The 21,576-nt window shown below is 38.9% G+C and overlaps 1 protein-coding gene across 1 annotated transcript in view; it reads right to left on the bottom strand.

Annotated features, from left to right (window-relative positions):
* LOC103917741 (dynein heavy chain 5, axonemal-like) overlaps positions 1-21,576 on the bottom strand; it is a 174,586-nt gene that overhangs the window by 55,660 nt on the left and 97,350 nt on the right. Inside the window, 9 exon segments of the mRNA XM_009324931.1 lie at positions 2,582-2,758; positions 5,271-5,489; positions 12,094-12,261; positions 14,945-15,160; positions 15,526-15,806; positions 16,698-17,362; positions 19,219-19,373; positions 20,212-20,454; positions 20,542-20,748. Coding sequence (XP_009323206.1) covers positions 2,582-2,758; positions 5,271-5,489; positions 12,094-12,261; positions 14,945-15,160; positions 15,526-15,806; positions 16,698-17,362; positions 19,219-19,373; positions 20,212-20,454; positions 20,542-20,748 — 2,331 coding nt within the window.

Raw genomic sequence — 21,576 nt, 5'->3', positions numbered from 1 at the left:
TATGTCTTGCTTTCTAAGGACATTATTACATCCAAGTTCTTATCCTTAAATGGCAAGAATCTTGACAGATATTCCCCAAGGTAAGCAGCTTTTAAGAACATTTTGTACACTGAATTTGAGAAAGAGCCTCCTTGGGATGAATAGTAGGATAACTCCCATACCACGCCGGTAAAGAATCTTGCTTGCACTGCAACTGGTACTTTATTAATAAATCCATCTTGGCCTTACATATTACTTATTAACAGGATCTTTCAAAGAGCTTTGCTGGGCAAGTCAGAATCATTCATCTTTGTAAGTCATAGCGTAAATTGGGCTGGGCTGTGAGGTTCACTGTCAGGTGAAGGTTAATCACTGTTATGAGAAGCATTATACACCACCTAATGTAAAAAAAAAAAAGATTCGCAAGTAACTTCTATGAGATGAAAGGCATGACAAACCTCTCATGGTGAAGAGGTCTCCCTAATACAGGTGTTAAGTGTCAAATCCCCCAAGAACCTGAAAAGAAGATGCAACAGGGATACTAATCTACCTTCAACTGTTTCACAATGGTACAGCCACAGCTACGCACAGGTTGCTCACTTGCTCCCAGCACTTTCCAGCAGCACCTAATCAGTCAAAATCTTTGGCAGCTGAGGACAGGAGCCATTTGGGCTTAATGCCTCCACTCCTGTACTGAGAGTAAGAGAGACTGCCTGAACTATTTCTCCAACCTTTACTGCTGGAGAAAATGTACGCAGGTATTCACAAAACCAAGTGGAAGGCAACATGGACAGATTACTCAGAAGGACAGTTTTGATTATTATGGCCTAAATTTTGCCTTCAGCATGAATAAGTCTTCCAGGTGTAAGGAAGAATATTAGATAGACCTCCTAAAAGTCATGGAATAGGAACAAGGCTGCTGCTGGCCATGAGCAAAGCCTGTGCACCAGAACAGCTGCCAGGTCTGGCACTCCTGAGGCAGACAGTGGTAAAAGGAAAGAACAAGATTCATGTAAAGGAACCTGCCCTGTATCATAGTCCCAGCATGCAGGTTGCTCACTTTAATAAAGGTCGTATATGATGTGGCAGGGAGCTGAAGCTGCATGATGGGACCGTAGCTCCGCTGCATTTTAGGCCACCTGTACCTGCACAGACTTAGGCCAGCTGAGGAGAAGCCATAATGTCAGGCTCACTGAGAACAGCCTCAGAGATGACAAATGCACATGGATTTAAGAGCTCAGACCGGAGCAAGCTGAAGCGGTGTAAAGCAAGCTTTACAAAATCCAGGTTTTGTTTAACTTAATCATTTCAACAAGACACTTCAAATTAAAATAAATTAAATGGTGTGGGTACACAGCAGAGGGTTTGACAGGAGGGTATTAATTGATAATACACGGAGGTGCAGAGGTGATATTTCTTGGTTCAAAAAGTGCAACGGTCTTTTCTATAATTGGATGTAAGTATTTTTATGTCAATCAAGAATTAATCAAGCTACCCTAAGAATAAAAGTGTGAAGCTTTAAAAAGGAAAAACTGTTTAGTTCCATTTTACAGATATTTTCTAGCAAATCTAGATTATTAAAATGTTGTACTTAAGTAATCCTAAATGAAAATAATGGAAATTTTTATTCCTAGACTAGTTTGTTGTGTTCAAAATTTAATATATTAAGAACGGTAGGTTAAAGAATTTATGATGTAGTAGGTCAGAAATGCAAAATATATGAAAAACCTTTCATTCAAATTCACCCTTTATATTCTAGATTTACAGTTCAGAGTGAAAAGCGGATATCTAGAGAGAAAGCAGATTTTTAGTGGCAGCACATGAGACCGTACGTGGTAAAAGTGGAAATAGGGTAAATCTTGCTGGGTCCCTGGAAGTTGGTTGAGGCATAACTCCAACCCAACCCAGAAGCCACAGACCAATCTCCCCACCCCTGCACCATCCTGTAGGGCTAACTTGGGAGCTGCTGCTTCAAAGACTGCCTGGAAAACTGTAGGGGCACAGCAATACCAGTTGTGGGGTGGTATTCTCAACCACATATTCACAAGTTATTCCTTGTCAGGGGATAACTTAAAATGTTGAGGGAGGCAGTTACAACTGGTGTTTTCTTCAATATACATATTTTCCACTTTCAGTAAATGCTCGATGTGGCTGATTTGCTTGACTTTATGACTGAAATTATGGACACAACATGGCATTTGCAAAAAAACCACCAACTATAGGGGAAAACTGTGACTACCTGATGGAACCGCTTATGATAAGGTAAATCTATTCCAAGCTGGTAAATTCTACTTCATTTCCCATATTATGCAATTTCCTCCCAGGGCAGCTGACCTCAGATAGCATCTCTCTCTCAGATTTGCCCAAGTGATGGCCTATATACCAATCTTGCAACGTATGACAGTATAAAGAGGATCTTAAACCACATTTTTTTTAGAAGCTCAGTTGTCAACTGTTCAGATTTTTTATTTATTAAAAATTTGATCGAATGTGACGGCCTGTAAATAATATTCCAATTATGTACTTTTCTGGAACGGAATGCTCTGAACATTATTTCTTTACAAGGCAAAGAGTAAGGTCAGGTCAGAGCGTGAACGCTTACATTACTGTATGGAATCTTGCTGTTGTCCATCTCTTTCTTCCACAATTGGAGCAGCAAATTCCTGTACTCCTGATTGAAAGGTCCAGAGTAAGAGAGAAATCCAGTGGCCAGAAGAACATTCCCCACTAAATTAATAATTTGATTTTGAAAGTTTTTGCTGCTTGCCGTCCAACGAAGCTGTATGTAAAACATTATAAAGAAGTTAGATTAAACAGGCACAAAACTAACATGAAGATCTAACTTAAGAATTTACCTCTTTCTGGTAAATAATTGTTCTTCGAACCATGAGTATTTTTGTCTTTAAATCATTCTTTTCAGAAGTAGAAGTTTTCCTGGAAGAGATGGCAACCACCTCACCAAGTGGAGAAAAAGCATCTTTGCCAACAAGCTGGCCAAACTGGTAAGAAGTGCTTTAAAGGAGGAACAAAGTGGGAGGGAGAGGATGACCAACAATCTTGTGAGGAAAGTGGAGGACCAGGTTGGCAAACAAAATATGTGGGGTGATATAAGCCCATTAGCCCTTGTAATCAATAGAACAGAGCTAATGGAGAACCACCCCAAGCATATCCACATAAACAAAAAAGTGCCTACCAGACAGAACGATGGGGATAGCTTTCATACTGTTTCTGGGAAATTAGCACAGCTGGGCACCTCTCTGAAGTGCTTGTACACTAATGTGCACAGCATGGAGAACAAACAAGGACTTAGAGGTCTGCATGCAGTTGCAGAGTCAAGATCTCATGGGGACATGGTGGGAAGGCTTTCACAACTGGAGTGCTGCAACAGGTGTATACAGGCTTGTTAGGAAGGACAGGCTGGGAATGTGAGGAGGGGAGTTTTCTTTTATGTGAGATCAGCTGGAATGCATGGAGTTCTGCATCTGAGACTCTGGGATGGACAATGAGCCAGCTGAGAGCTTATTGGTTAGGATTAGAGGGCAGACGAACATGGGTGATGTGTGTGTCTGTTACAGACGACGTGATCAGGAAGAAGTAGATGAGGTCTTTTTCAGACAATGGGAAGAAACCTCGTGTTCACAGGCCCTGGTATACACGGGGGACATTAACCACTCTGATATCTTCTGGAGGGACAACACAGCAAGTTACAAGCAATCCACGAAGTTTTAAGGAATGCACTGACAAAAAATTCTTAGCACAGGTAACTGAGGATCTAATGAGGGAAGGTGGTTTGCTGAACCTCAGACTTGCAAACAAGAAATAACTGGTCAGAAATGTAAAGGTTGGGGGCAGCCTTGGCTGAGAGCATTGAGATTGTTTAGCCCTGAGAACAAACGGCTCAGGGGGAATTTTATCAAATACCTGATGGGAGGGTGTAAAGATGATGGTGCCAGACTCTTTTCAGTGGGTCCCAGTGAAAGGACAAGGGGCAATGGGCACAAATTGAAATACAAGAAATTCTAATTAAACATACAAAAATCTTTTTTACAGTGAGAGTGGTCAAGGACTGGAATAGGTTGCCAAGAGAGGATGTGGAGTGTCCATCTTTGGAGATATTGAAAACCCAATTGGACAATGCCCTGAGCAACCTGCTCTATTTGACCTTGCGTTGAGCGAGGGGCGTTGGGTTAGATGACCTCCAGAGGTCCCTTCCAATCTCAATTATTCCATGATTCTGTGATTTTCTGAATATTATTTTTGAGTTTTACTTATTCCTTTCTCTCCAGATTTCTGTTGCCTTCAATCACTCTGCATGCAATCTTGGTCAGGACCTACATGTTTTAAATTTAGAAAATACACATTTAACCCAGTGTCAGTTTTGCCCAAGGCTCCAAATGCCATATAGTCTTCTAATTTTTTGTCTGAATTTTCAAAAGTAGAATGGAATAACAGCTTTCACAAGACCTCATAGCACAAGGCTTCAGAAAACCCACAATAAGGCACTGAAACTTCCTATTTTGTTGTTGCTCTTAAATTTAGAAATTCACTGAAAAATATGATAAAGCATCTAACATTTTTGACTGATATATTTTGAGTACAGCTATGCAAACAAATGCTAAAGTCCTGGCCCCACAGGACACAATGGTTGAAGTCAAAGCTCTCATCAATTTTGACTCTGTGTGAAATCAACCAAGGAATTATCAAAGCAAATAATCAGATGAGAAAAAAGGGTATCCTGCTTCCTCTGGAAACCTTCAGGCTGAAGCCAGAAAAATCTGTATAGGAAAGGTAAATTTCAAGCTCAGTGCAGAGGATAACAATTAGCCCATAATTCTGTAAAAGGCTCCAGTAGAAATCTGAACTTCAAATGTAATTCAGGAAATTAGTCAAGCTTCAAATTCCTATTCTTGTATACTTGGTGAGAAAAAGAGAGTAATCCTTCTTATAAATATTTTAGGGCAATTATTTAGGTTAAGCCTAATTCCTCTTCTTACTAAAGCTAAACGGAATTTGGCTCCTTGGCTTTAAATCTGAACTTTATCCCAATACGAGCCATATGATATGACATAAATCTTCATACAGAAGAATTAAGTTAACACAAGAAATTGTTTTACTTTTTTAGATACATTACATTCAAGCAAAAAACATATATATAACTAAAATAAAGTGTCATATGATATTGAGGTGTCACCATGTCTTGAATTTCTTGAGCACTACTAATTATCATTATGGAATATACTCAAAACTGAGTGCCTACTTTGTGCTGGAAACCTGCTCATATGTGCTAGTACCTTTTCTCCACCTAATCCTTCAATCAGAGCTGTGGCATTGTTCATCTTCCTTCTGCATGCCTCAGCATCATCAAGTAAGGCCTGCTTCTCTTTCATAGCAGTATCATACATGGCTTGTACTTGATCCAGTTCCATTTGCTTCTCATCCAGCTGAATTTGTGCATTATTCAGTTCTGTTTGGGCAGCTGCAAGTCTTCCCTCTTGCAAGGCTAAATTTGCCTATAAACATGTAAAATTAAAGAGTAGTTAATACCTATTATTTGGCAAGAGCAAATTACATTCATTTAATAGCACATATTCTACTGTACTGGGTACTTTTTAAAATAATACATGTTCAAGATGACAGCAGTTTTTTTCCTTTTTCACTTTCCAACCTAAAACTGGAACACAAGCATATGAAAGAAACAGAATGAAACAGTACACCAGGGTACAAAATTAATGATACAACTCTAATACTCCACACCATTCTGGTCACCCCATCTGAAAGAAAACATAGGGGAGATTGAAAAGATTAAAGTTATTCAATGTAATCTTAAAATATTTTAATAGTATTTTCAGAATGATCTATTGATCACACAAGGATCAATGATTTGAAATCACAATACACTTGAAATAGCTGTATACTAGATATATAAGGCAACCCATACAATGTTTTCTGTAATATATTCTCAGTGCAAAAGAAAATTAAGATTGTCCTCATGGATTATAAAATAATAATAATGATAACAGTGGAGTAAAAATATTTCAGCATTCTTACATGATGGAAATTTTGTGAGCAGCCATTTCACTGGCTTATCTCCATTATAAAATATTTGTTTATCTCTAGGATCTGTCAACAGATACAGTGGCTACAGTAAACAAATTTTTTGCTGACAGTGCTATTCTCTAGATGTGTAACTTGTAAAGCAGTACTACTTTGTTGATTAGTACATAGATGCTTCTCTAATTCCCTGCTCACAGACCTATCTTTTGAAATCCACCAGACTTCATGCTGCATTTTTTATCATGCCTAGATCTCAAAATTTGATCTTGGCTCCTCTTTTTTTCTTTTTATCAAAGAGCACATTAAACAGCATCTCCTGGAGATAAACACTGTTAAGTCAGTGAGTCTTGTTAAGACCCGGCTAAGCAGATTTCAGAACCACTGCTCTTATTTTTGCAGTGAATCTTGGACTATCAGGAAAAATTTAAACAGTAAAGGAGTTCTGAGTAGGTGATGTAGTGTTACCATGTCCTGCACCAGGAGAGAGGTGGGGAGGGTGAGGTAAGAGAGAGAGAGAGAGACAGTGCAGGGCTCTTTCTGGATCTTAATAAGAAAGGCCTAACAACAAATGGCTTAATAAGAGAACTGCTTTAAAAAGATCCATAATAAGAAGAGGAACATACTGAGTAAATCTTACATCCCTTCAGATGCTGGGCACCCCACATTCATGCAGTATCAGACAAAACCTGGATAGATTTTCCCACAGCATGCTGCACAGAGCAGATCCTGTCTATGGAGAGAAAACTCTCTCTTTTGGTCATTCAAGCTATTATAAATGCCTTTTATTATTTGGTCTTACTAAAGCAGTTAGCTTATTAAGCCATCTGTTGTCAGGCCTTTCTTACTGAGATCCAGAAAGAGCCCTGCACCAGTCCTCTCTCTCCTACATCACCCCCACCCCCCCTTCCGCAGTGCAGAGCATCCTCTTATCCTTAAACTCTGTGAGGGCTAAAAATGGGAGTAAAACAAAGTTATGACATATTGTTTCACCCCCAGCTGACAAATAGTGAGGTTACACAAGGAACAAGATCCTTGGAGAGTTGGGAAGAACAGCCTAGGCAGAACAGCTGGAACAACAGAGAACTTACACCTGGCTGTGTGGATTCATATTTCACCTTGACATTTATTGGAAAAGAATGCCCATGTGAATTCCCAATACATATGAGCAATGATGCCTTGTAAATACGAAAAACAGACCTCCCTGCAGCAATAAACTACCCAGAAAAGTGCAAAAGACTGATAAAACAGACTTCCCAGTTCTTAAAACCTCTTAAAAGGCTACCAGCTTTGAAGATGTAGGGACAACGAAAAAATATTTCAGACGTGTACAAAGAAAAAATATATTGTACTCTAACATGAAAAAAACCCCAAAATTATTTACACAAGACTTTACGGGATCTCTAGAAGATGACTTATAACAAGAAAATATTTTACAGACAATTTAACCAAAGTTTTCACCCAATTTTAGGGTAATCATAACAAAGTAGTAAGACAGTTTGGTATTAGTCTGATTTGTAGGCTGCTTAATCATATGTGAGGAATAATGGTTGGTTGCACGAGAATGACTGCTAACATACCAGGATGACCAACCTATGTGATTCCCAAAGGCAGAAAGACTACTTGTTTCAGATTACCCTATGAAATCACCACTATTTGCTCTCTCCCTGTCTTTCTTTCCAACTCCATTTTTCAAAACTACATGGGTACAAACACTGCTTTTGTATTGACATCACTGGCAGGTTGGCTGGCAGCTTCCTGTGCAGAGCTTTGCCATGAGAGCAGGAGGCAAGTTCTGCTGCCAAGGAGAATCTTCTGCACAAGAAGTCTATTACGGTCACAAGCAGCTTCATACAAAGATTTCTAGCCAATTAGAGGCGGGAAGGAAATGTGTCTCCCAACCACAAAGAACCACTGTGGCCTTTCTAATTTTAGTGGCATTGCTATGTGAACAACCTTCACACCCTTCATTTCATCCCTTTGAGTCATGCAGCAAAGCAAGGATTCACAATTTGTTCCAGTTGGATGCAGTGTGAAAGCCTGAATAAATGGATTTTATGTGAATGAATCATGAGTATTTGAGAGATGAGATCCACACTCTTATCTGAGTTCCTGGAGAGGGGGGGCTATGCTAGAACATGGCTAGGCTTGTGTGAGAGCAGCACCTTCAGCCTTTTCTTGCCATTGGCATTGTGGGGAACCACACAGACAATCCTCTCAACATCTGCTCCAGCCAGTGCCTCTACCTGCTCTCTGCATCTGTCTGCATGGGGCAAGTATGGAGACAGTACCTGTGCCAACAAGGGCCACAGACTGAATTGTTAAGCAGCTATTTTGCCTTCTTCTGAGATGCCCTCAGAGAGGACATCATAGCAGGTGGTGAGATGATCCTTCTCCTTTTAACCTTTTTGCATTCCACATAAAACCAGGACAAATAAACATGGAATTACAGTCCACAGCTATACTGTTAAATTAAACACACCCAGGACCTTTCTCTGACACTGAGGTTAACCAGCATAAGACAGCTCACATTAAGCTCTCCCAGCCTCTAAACCAGTATGGCTTCATGCAGCCAGCCTCGTGGAAATGACCCTTGGACCAAGCTAGTTCCTGAAAGGTGCCCAGAGATTGCTGAGAAAATGCTGTTTAGCCAAGACCAAATTCACACTAGGGATCATTCTAACAATTTAGCAGTGCAGATGATCACTTTCCAATGTCTAGAAAAATTCCCTATTACTGTTTAATTTATTAGTATTGACATAGCTATAAGTTTCTCGTTGATTCATTGCAAACTCAATTTTGCAAAGCACCGAATATATCTGGCCCTGATCCAAGAAGGCATTTAAATAAAAATGCCTTCTCCGGTAAAAAAACTCACACCATTTAATGCTATCCCTGCTCTTGAATGGAATGCCCAGACCAACCCCAGATCACTCTGAAAAGCAGCTGTTGCTCAGTCAACTCAGGAAATGTTACTAGAAGTAGGAGAACCCGTAAGAAAAAATGCAGCTGAAACCTTATCGTTCACCACAGTTTGGAGCCTTCCTAGCACTTCTTTTGTTTCAGGAACTTTAGCTTTCCAAGTTCACTGTTCTTGCACTCATTACTGCTGGACCAGGCCAGAAGGCTTCTTGCACTTGGACGCTGTCACTCTGCTCATGAGCCTCTGTGGACATGCTGGATGACCACCTTTGCCTTTTGCTTCAGTCCTGTCCTGGGCACATGGCATCTGACTGACAACTCTTCATGGAAATGCGATCTCAAGCTGCTCCTGTCCCAGATCACTGCAGATTTTTCACGTAGACATTCCATTGGTTTTGTATCAGCTTTCTCAGAGCCTCAATATCATGGTAAGTGTGGATTCATCGTTATTTAGGGAAACATTATAAGAGAGGCAAACACATACACAGGTTCTGCAGACATTCCAAAAACAATGTTTTCACTTCACCAGTCTAAAAAAATTATACATGTATACATACGTATTCTTATATACATATGTACACATGCAAACAGATCCATGCAGAGTGACATTAATAAAACCTTGGCGTCAATTTCTTTGTTATCACTGACCATTCTTTGGGATTAAAACAACCTTTGAAAGGCACAGAGATCATGCCTCTTATCTGCTTTTCACAGCCTCTACTAGCTACTGAAAGATTCTCCATTTTTTCCGTTCAGTTACGTGTCCTGACTTCAACCTGTTTTGTTAGGTGATCTAATCCTCCCCTTCACCCCCCAGAGTATATGTTTTCCTTCCACAGTTATTGTGGGCCTTGAATTCAGACTTGAATGCTTGTTTTCCTGCCCAGTGGGCATCACCTTGACAAGGACACGCTTATTTAAATGGACAACCATCACATTTTGACACTCCTTGACTGTTACCTCTTCCTCACGTGCAAGATTTCCTCTTACTGCCTGCTGTGGTTTTTAGTTCAGCATGGAGACAAGTGAAAGCAGAAAAGGCAATGAAGTCTTATATTTAAAACTGAATTTGACAGGGAGAATCCTCAACATCAAACAGAATTTATAAACTGTAGACAAACTTCCCTTGATCATCATAACAGCCTAAGGAGAACTTAATTAAAATCACTGGAGATATCTCTAAGGGAAATTATACCCTATACACAGTAATTTAATTGGAGGCTAACAGAATCACAGCAAAAGCCAGGGCTTCTTCATTCTGCTGCTGTATGGAGCAACTAATGGACAAATAGCAGATGGTGTTTCAGAATTATCAGGTTAATCCAGCAGGCTTGTTTACTAGGTAACAAGCTAGAGAGGAACGGCTCATGGTCATGCTGAAGGTTTATAGAAAAGTAGCACCCACATGGTGACCACTGTATGATAAGCAACTACACAGCATTGTATTTGCAGGCAACGTTTGGTTATACTTTCTGTGTTTGATTCTAACTAATAACCCTCAGGCTGCAGGCCACATATCTAAAGAATGTAGTTATCCATTTCTAGGAGTGAGTTAATTTTTGCACACTATATTTACTAAAATATAAGTTACTATTAATTAGTTTTCACAAGTTGTCATATTTAAGATAAATGAGGCACTGAGTCTCAGTTATGCAATTTAAAAACATGTTGGATGCATTTTGCAGGTGTTGAAGGGGGTTTATCTCCTAGAACAGCAGTTAGGATAAAGCAGCTTGATTACTTCATTCAGTAAAACTGCTTTTAGCACTGGATGATTTAGCCTGTGCTAGTACTTTACACAGTTTAATTGTACATTTATTTCAATTATTTTCTTAGCATCACTCCAGTGCTTCCTGCAATATCTCCTGCATACTTTAAACACTTCCTCCCTCTGTCATCTTCAGTTTTAAAATATTTGTGACTGTTGCTATACCTGACAATAGGCACCAAGAAATGCATGCCCGGTTTTTTATCAGCTACAGCGTGACAAGAATGTAAGTACTTGAATACAAAGTTAAATTTATAAGTAATCTTAAGTCATATATATTCAAATAAAAACTGCAAGAGCACTTTGCAGTTTTCAGAGTTGCACCTGCATATAAAGCCACTATTTCCTCTAGGTCTTGCTCTCTTTTATAGCTCTCAATAGCCACATTTCAGATTCTGTTTTCATTAGTGAACATCCCATTATTTGAAAAGGGAATTGCTACTTACATATCACATAGAAGAAATAGTCTTCTCTATCAGTTACTTGAGTCAAAAAATATCATGCTTTTAATTAATTTGAATCAGATCTGTCTAGATATACTAAAAGAATATGCCAAGAGTTTTGAATATACCATTGATACAGTGGCTTATACAATAGGAGACAACATAAGTACAGTGGAAGTATAACCAATTGAATGTATTTCTTCAGAAAAGAGCCATAAAACCCCCTGTGATTATATGAAGCAATGATTATAAATCACTATATAAATATTCAAAGTCCTTTTTTTTCAATACGCTCATAAATGAAACATTTCCAAGACAATAAAGCGATCTGTAGGAATGCAGACAATGGTAGCTGATCCCTTTCTACTGTAGTTCAATGTTACAACAGAATTCTATGCCAGGTGACTACTGAGTTTATTATATATACACTCACATGTAGCAGTTTGACACTCCAAAGTTTTCTTAGAGAGATTAATTCCAGCTGAATTCATTAAAGAATACTTCTGTGCCAAGAATGGTCTCTCCTCTCCCAGATTCTACCAAGACCACAATGAGTATGCTCCTTCCCAGGCCAAAGGACTGAGGAGAGGTTTTCTTGAAACCATAGTGCCTGGCACCAAGTCCGAGAGCAGAGACAGTATCGGTATCTGCCACTTGCAGACAGCCAGGCTCTATAAAGAACCTGTGTACCAAGGCTCCCATTGAAAACTGACTGTGTTCACACAAGTAACAACTGTACCACAGGGTAGCTGTCTAAGGGGAAAAAACTGCCAGGACATACTTAACCTCTGTGTGCTTGACTTCACAACTGGATGTGAAGAAACAAGAATCGCTTGTAACTCGTGACCTTTTTTAGCCAAAATAACGAGACATTTTTTCCACTCAACTGTAGTCATCCCTCAGAAAAATAAAATTAGTAATATGAAATACCTTAAGAGGAAGAACTTCTTTATTAATACCATAGAAGTAAACCATTGCTTGTGTCCATGAGCAAAGACCTGCTACATTTCCACACACTTTTTTAGCAGTCTCAAGATTATAATCCTCCATATCCAAATAAGGCTCTAAAAGCTCCACAGTTTCTCCTGTAATTGAGTCCTAGTCAATAGAAAGGAAAAAATTTTTTTTAAAATGGATTTTAGAATAAAGTCTGTTTCACAGAAACATTTTTCTTTTTCAAAACATGGTGCTACCACTTCTTACAGGAGAAATGAACAAAACAACACTGTTGCCTTTCACTCTTATGGACAGATTAGTTGTTTTTTGTGAACTCAGGTGAAAATAGCTCCCATTTCCATTGCAACAGATGGACTTGAGTTTGCATTTAATAACCCTATTTGACCCATAAGATTTACAGACATTACTTGTACTCGTAGCTCCATGACAACTTAAGCTGATCTAAGTTATTGCTGCTACAGCACTGTACCTTCTTTCTTCTCCCCCTCAACCAGATGTTCTTGCCCCATCTTTAATACCATCACCAATGCTCAGTGAGCTAGTTTGGAAGCTAATATGACAGAAATCTAAGTCAGCAAACTAGTGATTAGTTTCCTTCTAGGCTGGTTCCCTGAACAAGCTCACCATGGCATCAGACAGGCCACCAGTGTGAACACAGCTAAGGGAGTCAAACATGCAGCTTTAGGAAGGAAAAGGGTGAAACTGCAAGGCACTGACTTCACTTCACTGAAGCTAACCCTTTTCCTTAACCATAAAAGCGATTTCTTTCAGCTGTTCACTTCATTATTCTAACCTCAGATTTCCCCCCCCCCTTCACAATCTGTTGAGAACATGAAAAGCCAGATCTTTGATGATGGTGGTCAATCTATAATTAAGTGTCAGAAGAAAATGGAATACATCTCCTTAAGCCATGTAGAGAGCAGAAGAGCTTATACAGGGTAACAATGGTTGCTTAACAATAGAGGCATTAAGAACCTTCCTGGTTTTTTGGCAATGCAGTAATGCTTTCTTTTAATGCATCTGAAAATCATCCTCCATTCATACTGTCAAGCAATATACCCTTTCCCTGCTTTTCTGCATAGCAGAAAGGACTGTCTTGTACTTTTCTGATCCCTAGCTACTATAATAACAAAGACATTCATTATATTATTCCTAAGATCAGACATGGTGATGTTTTCACTACGAGCATTTGCTAAAATGTAAAGTAGTGCTGGACAAACATTTTGACTTTTTCATTCTCCTACTCAAAATTATGAGCTAGCAAGCTGGCAAAGGTAAAGCAAAGACCAATCAGCGGTGGCCTAAATCTCTGTTCAAGAGCTTGAAAATGTCATGCTTTCCTTCTAAGTAATGAATTTTAAACTCAAGAAACTATTTCATCCACTAATCTTCCTTGCCTAAAAAAAATTAGGAAAGAACAAAAATCTCACAAACGAGTTAAGTAGTGTAGTCTACTCAGAACTCCAGACACGATGAGCTTTCTTCTCATATATACTCAATCTTAGAAACAAGAAATGAGGCAGGAGGACAGCATGTGAAGTACCTCATCAGGGATAGAAGTAGTCTAGTGTTCTTCACCACATTCATCAGTATCGCTTCCTGCAAGAACTCAGTCCCACAGAGGTTGTTCTGACTCCTCTGAGTAAAGTTAAATGGGTTGCAAACTACCAGCAGGAACACTTACACTATTAATAAGTGCCCAAACTGGAAGCCTCATTAGAGAGAAGCTTGAATAAGGAGTGCATAATTAGTCCCCATTATCTTTAAACTCATTTCCTCTTTCTGTTTAGCGAAGATAGCACCTGGAGAAGTGACCAGACGGACAGCCCCAGAACGAGACTGTCTACAGAGGCAGTGCAAATTTCCACATGGTGCCTTGTCAATATGGCTCACTGGGAGAAATGGCTCCTGAGGATAGTGAGAATCATGGTTTCAAGCCTCATCTGCACAACAAAAACACTCCAGTAGCTTAGAAAAGGCATCAGCAAAATGCACAGCTGAAGCAGATTAAAAAGTCAGTGTACAAATGAAAGAGTATGTTCTGCAACGTTGCAGAAAACCCAGGTTTTGCCAAAACCTGCTTGGTTTTCTGGATTTTAAAGTTGGGCCATGGTTCTGCCATTCCATAGTCCAGCCTAGCTCTTTTTCTGGTCCAGCTAGCTGTGACATCTTTCTTCTCTTCCCTGCAGAGAAATTTCCCTTGTCTTACAGTCCAGTGAATCTTGCTGTAAACGGGACAAGTTTCTGTCCTGACAGAAATAAAAACCTGTGTTTGCTTTTATTTTTCTTACAGCTGATACTAAGGTTCTCAGTTCATTCTGTTTCACTACTTTTCTAGTGAAAGAACCCGAAAGTTCCCAAATATCTCAGTATTTGTCCTGGCAGAAAGCTCATTTGCTTCTGTATTTCCTCCTAGCTCCCCACCAAACAACTCTGGAGAAGGAGTTCTAGAGTGCCTTATATGCAAACAGGCCTGGTAGCACTGGAGATGGTGAGCCATTTGAAAAATCAACAGTGAGTCTTTTTAAGGCAAATTCCTACTGAGAAGCATGAACTGCCTGAATAAAGATAACATTAAACTTGCTCAAGATCTGATCTAGTACTTGGGATACTTGTGTCTGCCATCAAAACTGTGTCGCCCAGGAGAAAGATTACTGAAATAATGAACCATGAAAATGGAGAGGAATACAGTCACGAAGGTGTCTACAACTACAGGTACACAAAAGCCTTATCTGTTTCAAACTACCTTTGAAGGTAGAAGACACTTTCAAATGATCTCTAAAGATAGCTATAGGAGTAAATAGTGCCACTATTAACTTCTTACCTTCTGAAAAGTAAGCAACATGCTAAGAAATCCTGAATTATTCATTAGCTTCAGAGCCTCAGTCCACGATGGCTTCACACATGCGCGTTCCTGATCAGGTGTTACTGAGTCTATTTTTCTTTGGAATAAAAGTAGCACACAATCCATAATTCGCATTATCAAGTGAGGCGGTTTACCCAGTTTGCGAACAGTTGCAATGTCAGAAGGTTTTATCGTCTGAAAAATTAAAAAAGAAAATAATCCATTTATTTAAGCAATCAGTTGATGGTAGAGAAAGATGGTTTTTGGGAGGACTGTATATGTAATGCAATTGCTGCAGTTTTGCAGGTCACCCAGAAGCAGTACTGCAGAAAATCCTTAAAGGTAGTACCACTCAATGACTGCTTTATTACCTGAGAGTAGAGGAGGTACTGCCCATCTTACCTCTCCACTGCCTCCATTTTCAGGTTTTTTTCTACGAGGATTAACAGGTCAGTGCTAGTCTTTTCAATATTATTTTTTTCAATTCAGAAACATAAGCCATATTATTACAAATAACAATAATTAACTACATGCATGTTCAGAATATCTTTGGTTTTGACCTGCAGGGCTGCCTCAGCTTCTTCCAATGCAGGTCTTGCAGCTTCAAGCTTCTCTTCTGCTGCTGCTTTATCAATGGCAATGTCATCCACAATGGCCTGAGCCTTGTCTTTTACCTTTTGCACCTGCATTTTCACCTTTTCAGCAGCTTGGGCTTTCATAGTTACTTCCAATAAAACTTCATCAGCTTTTTTTGAAGCTACAGCCAAATCTTTCTCCTTCATCACCAACTCTTTGGAGAGCTGATTTACTGAAACCTCAGCTTCCATCAGTTTTGCAAGACCTGTGTTGAACAAATTCCATTTTAGCAATAGGAAGACCTATTGAGAGAGAAACCTCAGTGAAGCAATCTGGATACTCTAAAATAAGTCACTCAGATTCATATTTAGGAACCCCAGTGAGTGATCCCATTTGTTGAACACCAAAATTAAGCAGGGGTAATATCCATTTGCTATTTAAAGCTTTTTCTTTTCTTTTTTTTTTTTTTTAATGGGTAAAAATCTTCAGAATCTGTCACTTGATCACTTGTTTATATTCTTATATAAGAGAGGGACACTAAATATTAAACACACATAATGAAAAGCGTTAGTATTGTGAATGGCACTCAAAAATTATGTGTGCAATTTCAGAAATCCATGAGACCATAAGAAGTACCAGAGAGTACTCTCTGTACAAAATAAAAAGAGGAACCTGGCATCCTGAGAAATGCAAGTGAAGACACAAGGAGACTAGGCTGAGCTTCTAAATTCAACATTACATGAATTGGAAATTTTACATTTGGCATATAACTGTTTCTTTAAAAGATTCTTCAGAGTGACTGAATCTGAACATTTACTTACCTTCCCTCAGATTTACTTTTAACATGTTTAAATGTGAAAACTAGGATCTCAGTAGTTCCTTGGCATGCATATGTGTCAAAGCAGGAGTTTCAGGTATTTTAACTGCTAACTAATACGATTTTCAAAACTCATCTGCAATCTGCAACATTCACAAAGTTCACTGAAACAAAACCGGTGCATATTTTGTAACCACACACAACACAGCCGAAAACATATGAGTCTGCTTCCAAGTGAGTGAGCTCACAACTTAAATCCATACTTTTGCATTCTTTTACTCAGATTCTTCTCACCTTTTTAAAAACAAACAAACAAAAAACCCCCAGATTTTACAGTACCTGTTCTCATGCGTTCAGACAAACTTCCAACACTGGCAAACTTCTCTTTGTAGATAGCTTTGTAGCCTCCAATGAAGGACAGGTAAGATTTTGGAGTCACAAATGTTCGTCGCCTATATCGTTCAAAGTATTCAACACATTTTTCAGCTACAATATCTTGAAATGTTCCCATGGTGTTAACAACACTCTGTTTCACTTCATCTGTGCACTCAATATGGTAGGAAACTAAAAAATGCTGTGCAACTGCTACAAGAGCATCTTTAGGCCAGCGCTGGAACCAGTCCATGGTACAGCCTGAAATCAGACCTGGAAATTTGAGTGCACGGGTTCTGAATTTTTCCCCAACAGGAGAAAAACAAAGAACAACATGCAGGTTATTACGAACTCGAGCAAGAAAGTAATTATAAAGATTTTCACCAGTGGGAGTACGCCTTGGATACTCCTTCTTCATTGCCGGTATCAGGTCTTGTATGATTTCGCCTATTTCATCTCGTGCAAAAAGATTTGAGACTTCACCTGAAGCCAAAACATTGTTCATGTACTCAAGAAATGATTCATCTCTGATTTCGTTGTCTGTGAATATAAAGACAATGCCCTTTCCTTTTTGCCCAGCAGTGCGGTACAAGATTTTCAGATCATCCAAAAGGTTATTGGTGGCATATGTTCTGGGATAGAAAAGGATTAAAGAAAGAGAGAACAAAAATTACACATCATTTTAGGAAATATCTATCATCTGGCTCAGCTTCCTTAAGGCGAGAAAAAATCTACATAAGAAATTAATACCATACCTCCTGGTTTCATTTTTTTAGTTTTTTTTTCTTAAGCCTTTTCCCAAAGTGAATGATCAGTACCATAAATCATGGGAGAGGAGGTGAAATCAACAGAATAACATGCTGGAAAAAAAGATGGTAAGAGCGATACTTCATCTAAGGTGAGTATGCTGCTTTGCCTCCCTACAGTCTGTGGACATAAACTCTTTGTTAGAACTGAATTAAGTTGGATTAAGTTGTCAAGTAGGTTCTGATACCTGTAATCATTATGTAAATACAGCTGGATTATCTTTTGAAGATATTGAGAGCAGGTTAAAGGAAATCATTAAGAGACAAGAATAACCAAGACTGAGGTTTTTATTGTGTCATTTGGTTTAATTGAAATCAATGCCATACAGAACATCTCCCAGTTCTCTTCTAGCTCCATCTTGCCGCTGCTCTATAAATATCCCTAATGCACGCACTGCAGAAGTTGTAAAACAATCTAACTCTTCAGTTTGCATGTATCAGCTACAGTTATTACAGTGATTTGTGGTATTCCGATAAGAACATAGGAATTTCTCTACTGAGTCAGAATCATAGAATCATTTAGGCTGGAAAAGACCCTTAAGATCAGTGAGTCCAACCAACTGCTATCCAACCAGAATAGTAGGCCATCTAGCTCAATACTCTTAACACCAGCAATGGGAAATGCTACTTAGAGAGAAGACATGAGCTAGCATCCATTCTTCACTGCTCATTTCTTTCTTCCCCCCTCCATATTCATAGCCATTGTACTAGGAATATTAGGAGGTATGTCCATCTTGTCCACTCAGTATCCATTTATGAACCTGCTGATACTGTCCTCCTCCACAGCCTCCTGTGGTAAGTTACAAAAGATGACTATCCACTTTGTAAATACATGCTTTCAGCTACCTGCTTTTAGCCCACCTCCAGTTAGCTTCAGCAAATGAACCTTTCTTAAGTGACTGAAATATTTGCCTTATTGATGCATTTTGAATCTTGTAAGTCTAGGGACTCTATTCTGTGACTCTACACTTTTTTCTTTCCCTCCTTTTTGTGTTCCTACTGTTCCTTCCTCCTGCTTCTGGGACACAGGAAGAGGCTGTGATATGTCTGTCTTTCTCTTTCCTTTCATCAGAAACCTCATAACATTTTTCAAAGACCTGATATATGTCTCTACGGAAGATTTCTCAGTGTGTTGAGTAGTTTGCAGAGTGAAATACACACTGCCGGCCCTCAGTGCTTACCCCTGTAAACCCTAGGTCAAAAGAGAAAGAGATGGAAGGCAGTAGTTACTCCCAGTCACTTGAAATTTCTACAAATTACTAAATTCCAGCACTATGTACTATTAAGTCATTGATGGCAGTTGGGTACATAAGCATCTATAGAAAAAGTTACTATTTCCCCTGGCCATCAGCATTTGCCTGCTATGCAGAATACACCAGCAGATTATTCCATGTTATCTTAGTGCAAAATGGTATTTTAGTGGGATTTCACAAGGGTGCATTGCAGACTCAAATGCTGAAGGAAAGACAGATTTCTTGTCAATAGCATAAAGGCAGCAAAACAAACACCCAGGATCTGTCACCTATAGACTGTGCATTTGCACAGATGCTTTTGATTGAAAATGTAGTTTACAATGAGGGATAAAATGTTTGACAGGTTTGCATTTCTTTAAGTTGATTGTGAGATGTTCATTTCGACAGCAAATTAAGGAGCAAATGTCTATGGACACTGTATTGTGTTACCTTGTTAAAGTAATCTGAAAGCTCTCATATCCAGCAATATATGACGCTAGTCTGGTCAGACTCTGTTTTCCAGATCCACCCACACCCACCAACAATGCATTTCCTTGTGGAGTACGAATAATCCGTGATATTTTAATCAAATGGATGATTGCATCCTGTGTATTGAGAGAAAAGGGGATTAAAAAATGTAAAAATAATATAATGTATATTCAACTAGAAGCACATCACCAAGCAACTGCCTCTCAACAGCTAGATGGCTTCTCTGGAGCATATGCCAAAGACTCAGTCCTGTACTCATCAAAATCAACAAGAGATTTCCCCCTGACTTCAGTGGGCAGCAGGTCTGGCCCAAGAGAAACGTCCTTGTATAAAGCTCATATGAAGCAATGTCATATGCAGTGTCTGTACTTAGCAGAGCTGAAGGTATGCCCCTTAGGGGACAGAAGGAAAAGTAGAAAAGATGTGGATTAACACCCTTCCCCAACCTTTTAGCTGAGCTATTTACAGGCTCTATTTAATAGGCTGCCAAAAGTAAAATACAAGTACAGTATAGACATTTCTTACTACACTGCTGTATTTATCTTAGAGCAAGAGTTAATCTGAAATGCCCTAAAAATCTACCAGACCACCCAGTTTAAAGCTGAAGAAAGCATATGCATCAAGAGACCTCTGAGAAGGAGGTAACTTTCAGAGATGCAAGATGACATTCACAGTGTGCACTGCAGAAACAAGTGAGTTGTGCTTTGCATTATGCAAGGCAGGAGAAAGAAAAGATGGGGAACTGCAAAGAGATGGAATAATTTGTGAGAGCAAAGGCAGCTGGGAGACAGCAGCATGGTTTTATAGAGTTTATTTGTAAGGCTCATTGGATACAGGGGCTAGCCATTCTGAGCTATCTCCAAAATAATTTGACAGAAACATACAAGATCCATGTATCAGTAAGTGCAGAAGACATGGCACTTTCTGTATTAATATAATTACAGACACTAATACCTTGAAAAATACTAAATCCATCTTTGATCCTCTGATGGTTTCATTGTACTGTTGCATGAACATTTGCAATTTTTCAGCCAAATAATCCAAAGATGGGATAGGCTCGTAAATTTTAGGAGCCTTCAACTCTGCATCATCAGGTTCATCTCCAGTAGCTTCTGGGACATCACGCAAGAAATCCACAAAGTATAATTCTGTGGATTTATCTTCAAACAGATTTTGACCATGTTCTGCAGAAGCAATCTACAACAATACATTAAGGATTGCTTTAGTAATTAAACATTTCATTGACCTCTTTCTGTGGCAAATACTGGAATACTATTTGCCTACCTTTTTCATCGTATCTTCAAACCAGTCTTTATCACTTTGGCTGATGAACTTGTCTGCAATAACACGTCTGCATTCATGCTGGAACAAGGCTACCAAAACACTGATGTTCTGGCAGACTTCAGAAGTAACTGTAAGTATTCCTTGCCAAATACGACTGAGGTCTCGTAAATTAAAGATGTAATGAAATTTAGCTGGAGTGGGTAACATCTACAAAATAATGTCATAAGCTATATTCAAATAACTACCAAATAAAACTATTTTCTATCTAGTATTAAATGAATATAGAAGTTTTCACAAACTTCAAAATCAATATTGCATTAAAGCAGAAATACATGCTTGGCACTTAAGAGGCAATGGTAAAAATGAAGAAATGACAGTAGCAATGACCAACTCTTTAATTTCACATAGATTTCACTCAAGTTTCTTTGAATGTTTCAAGTCCCAAGAACATGGACTGAAGGGTAGCCAAGCCAGGTTAGTTAATGATGGCATTAAAGGCCACAGTAAAAATGTCAGCATTGCTTAACCTGTGGTGTTGCTCCTGCCCTTTCTTCCAGATCATTTCTGTCACTCTCTTTTGTCCTTTCCAAGAACATGTGGGGAAAAGTTCATGAGGAAAAGGAAAAGTAGATGAGGAAAAGCAAAGAAAAGAGAGCAGAAAAATGAGAAAAGAGGATTTGAAAAAATTAACAACTTGGCAAAAGCTACATTTTTTCTATAGGCAGTTAATTAGCAGTAATAAGCACCATTTCTGTTGAATATACTGGTCAATAGTTGACTGGTCAATAGTTTCACTAGAACTCTCTCTATTTGTCTGTGTAAGCCAAGTTTATGTCTACAGTTGAGTTGTGTGGGAAATTCTGACCAACCTTTTTTGGACTAGAAAATATCATTTATCAAATCCCTGCCTATCCCCATCTTTCCACCACTCTCCTCCACTTTTTTCATTAGATCAAATTTGGCACACATTTCTGTGCTGTAATTTTACTCTTAACTTTTCATATTTCATTCTACACATAAATTTTATTTTCTATT

This window comes from Pygoscelis adeliae, unplaced genomic scaffold, assembly GCF_000699105.1.
Source record: "Pygoscelis adeliae isolate BGI_AS28 unplaced genomic scaffold, ASM69910v1 Scaffold135, whole genome shotgun sequence".
Lineage (NCBI taxonomy): Eukaryota > Metazoa > Chordata > Aves > Sphenisciformes > Spheniscidae > Pygoscelis > Pygoscelis adeliae.
This window is presented reverse-complemented; position numbering and strand designations above follow the sequence as displayed.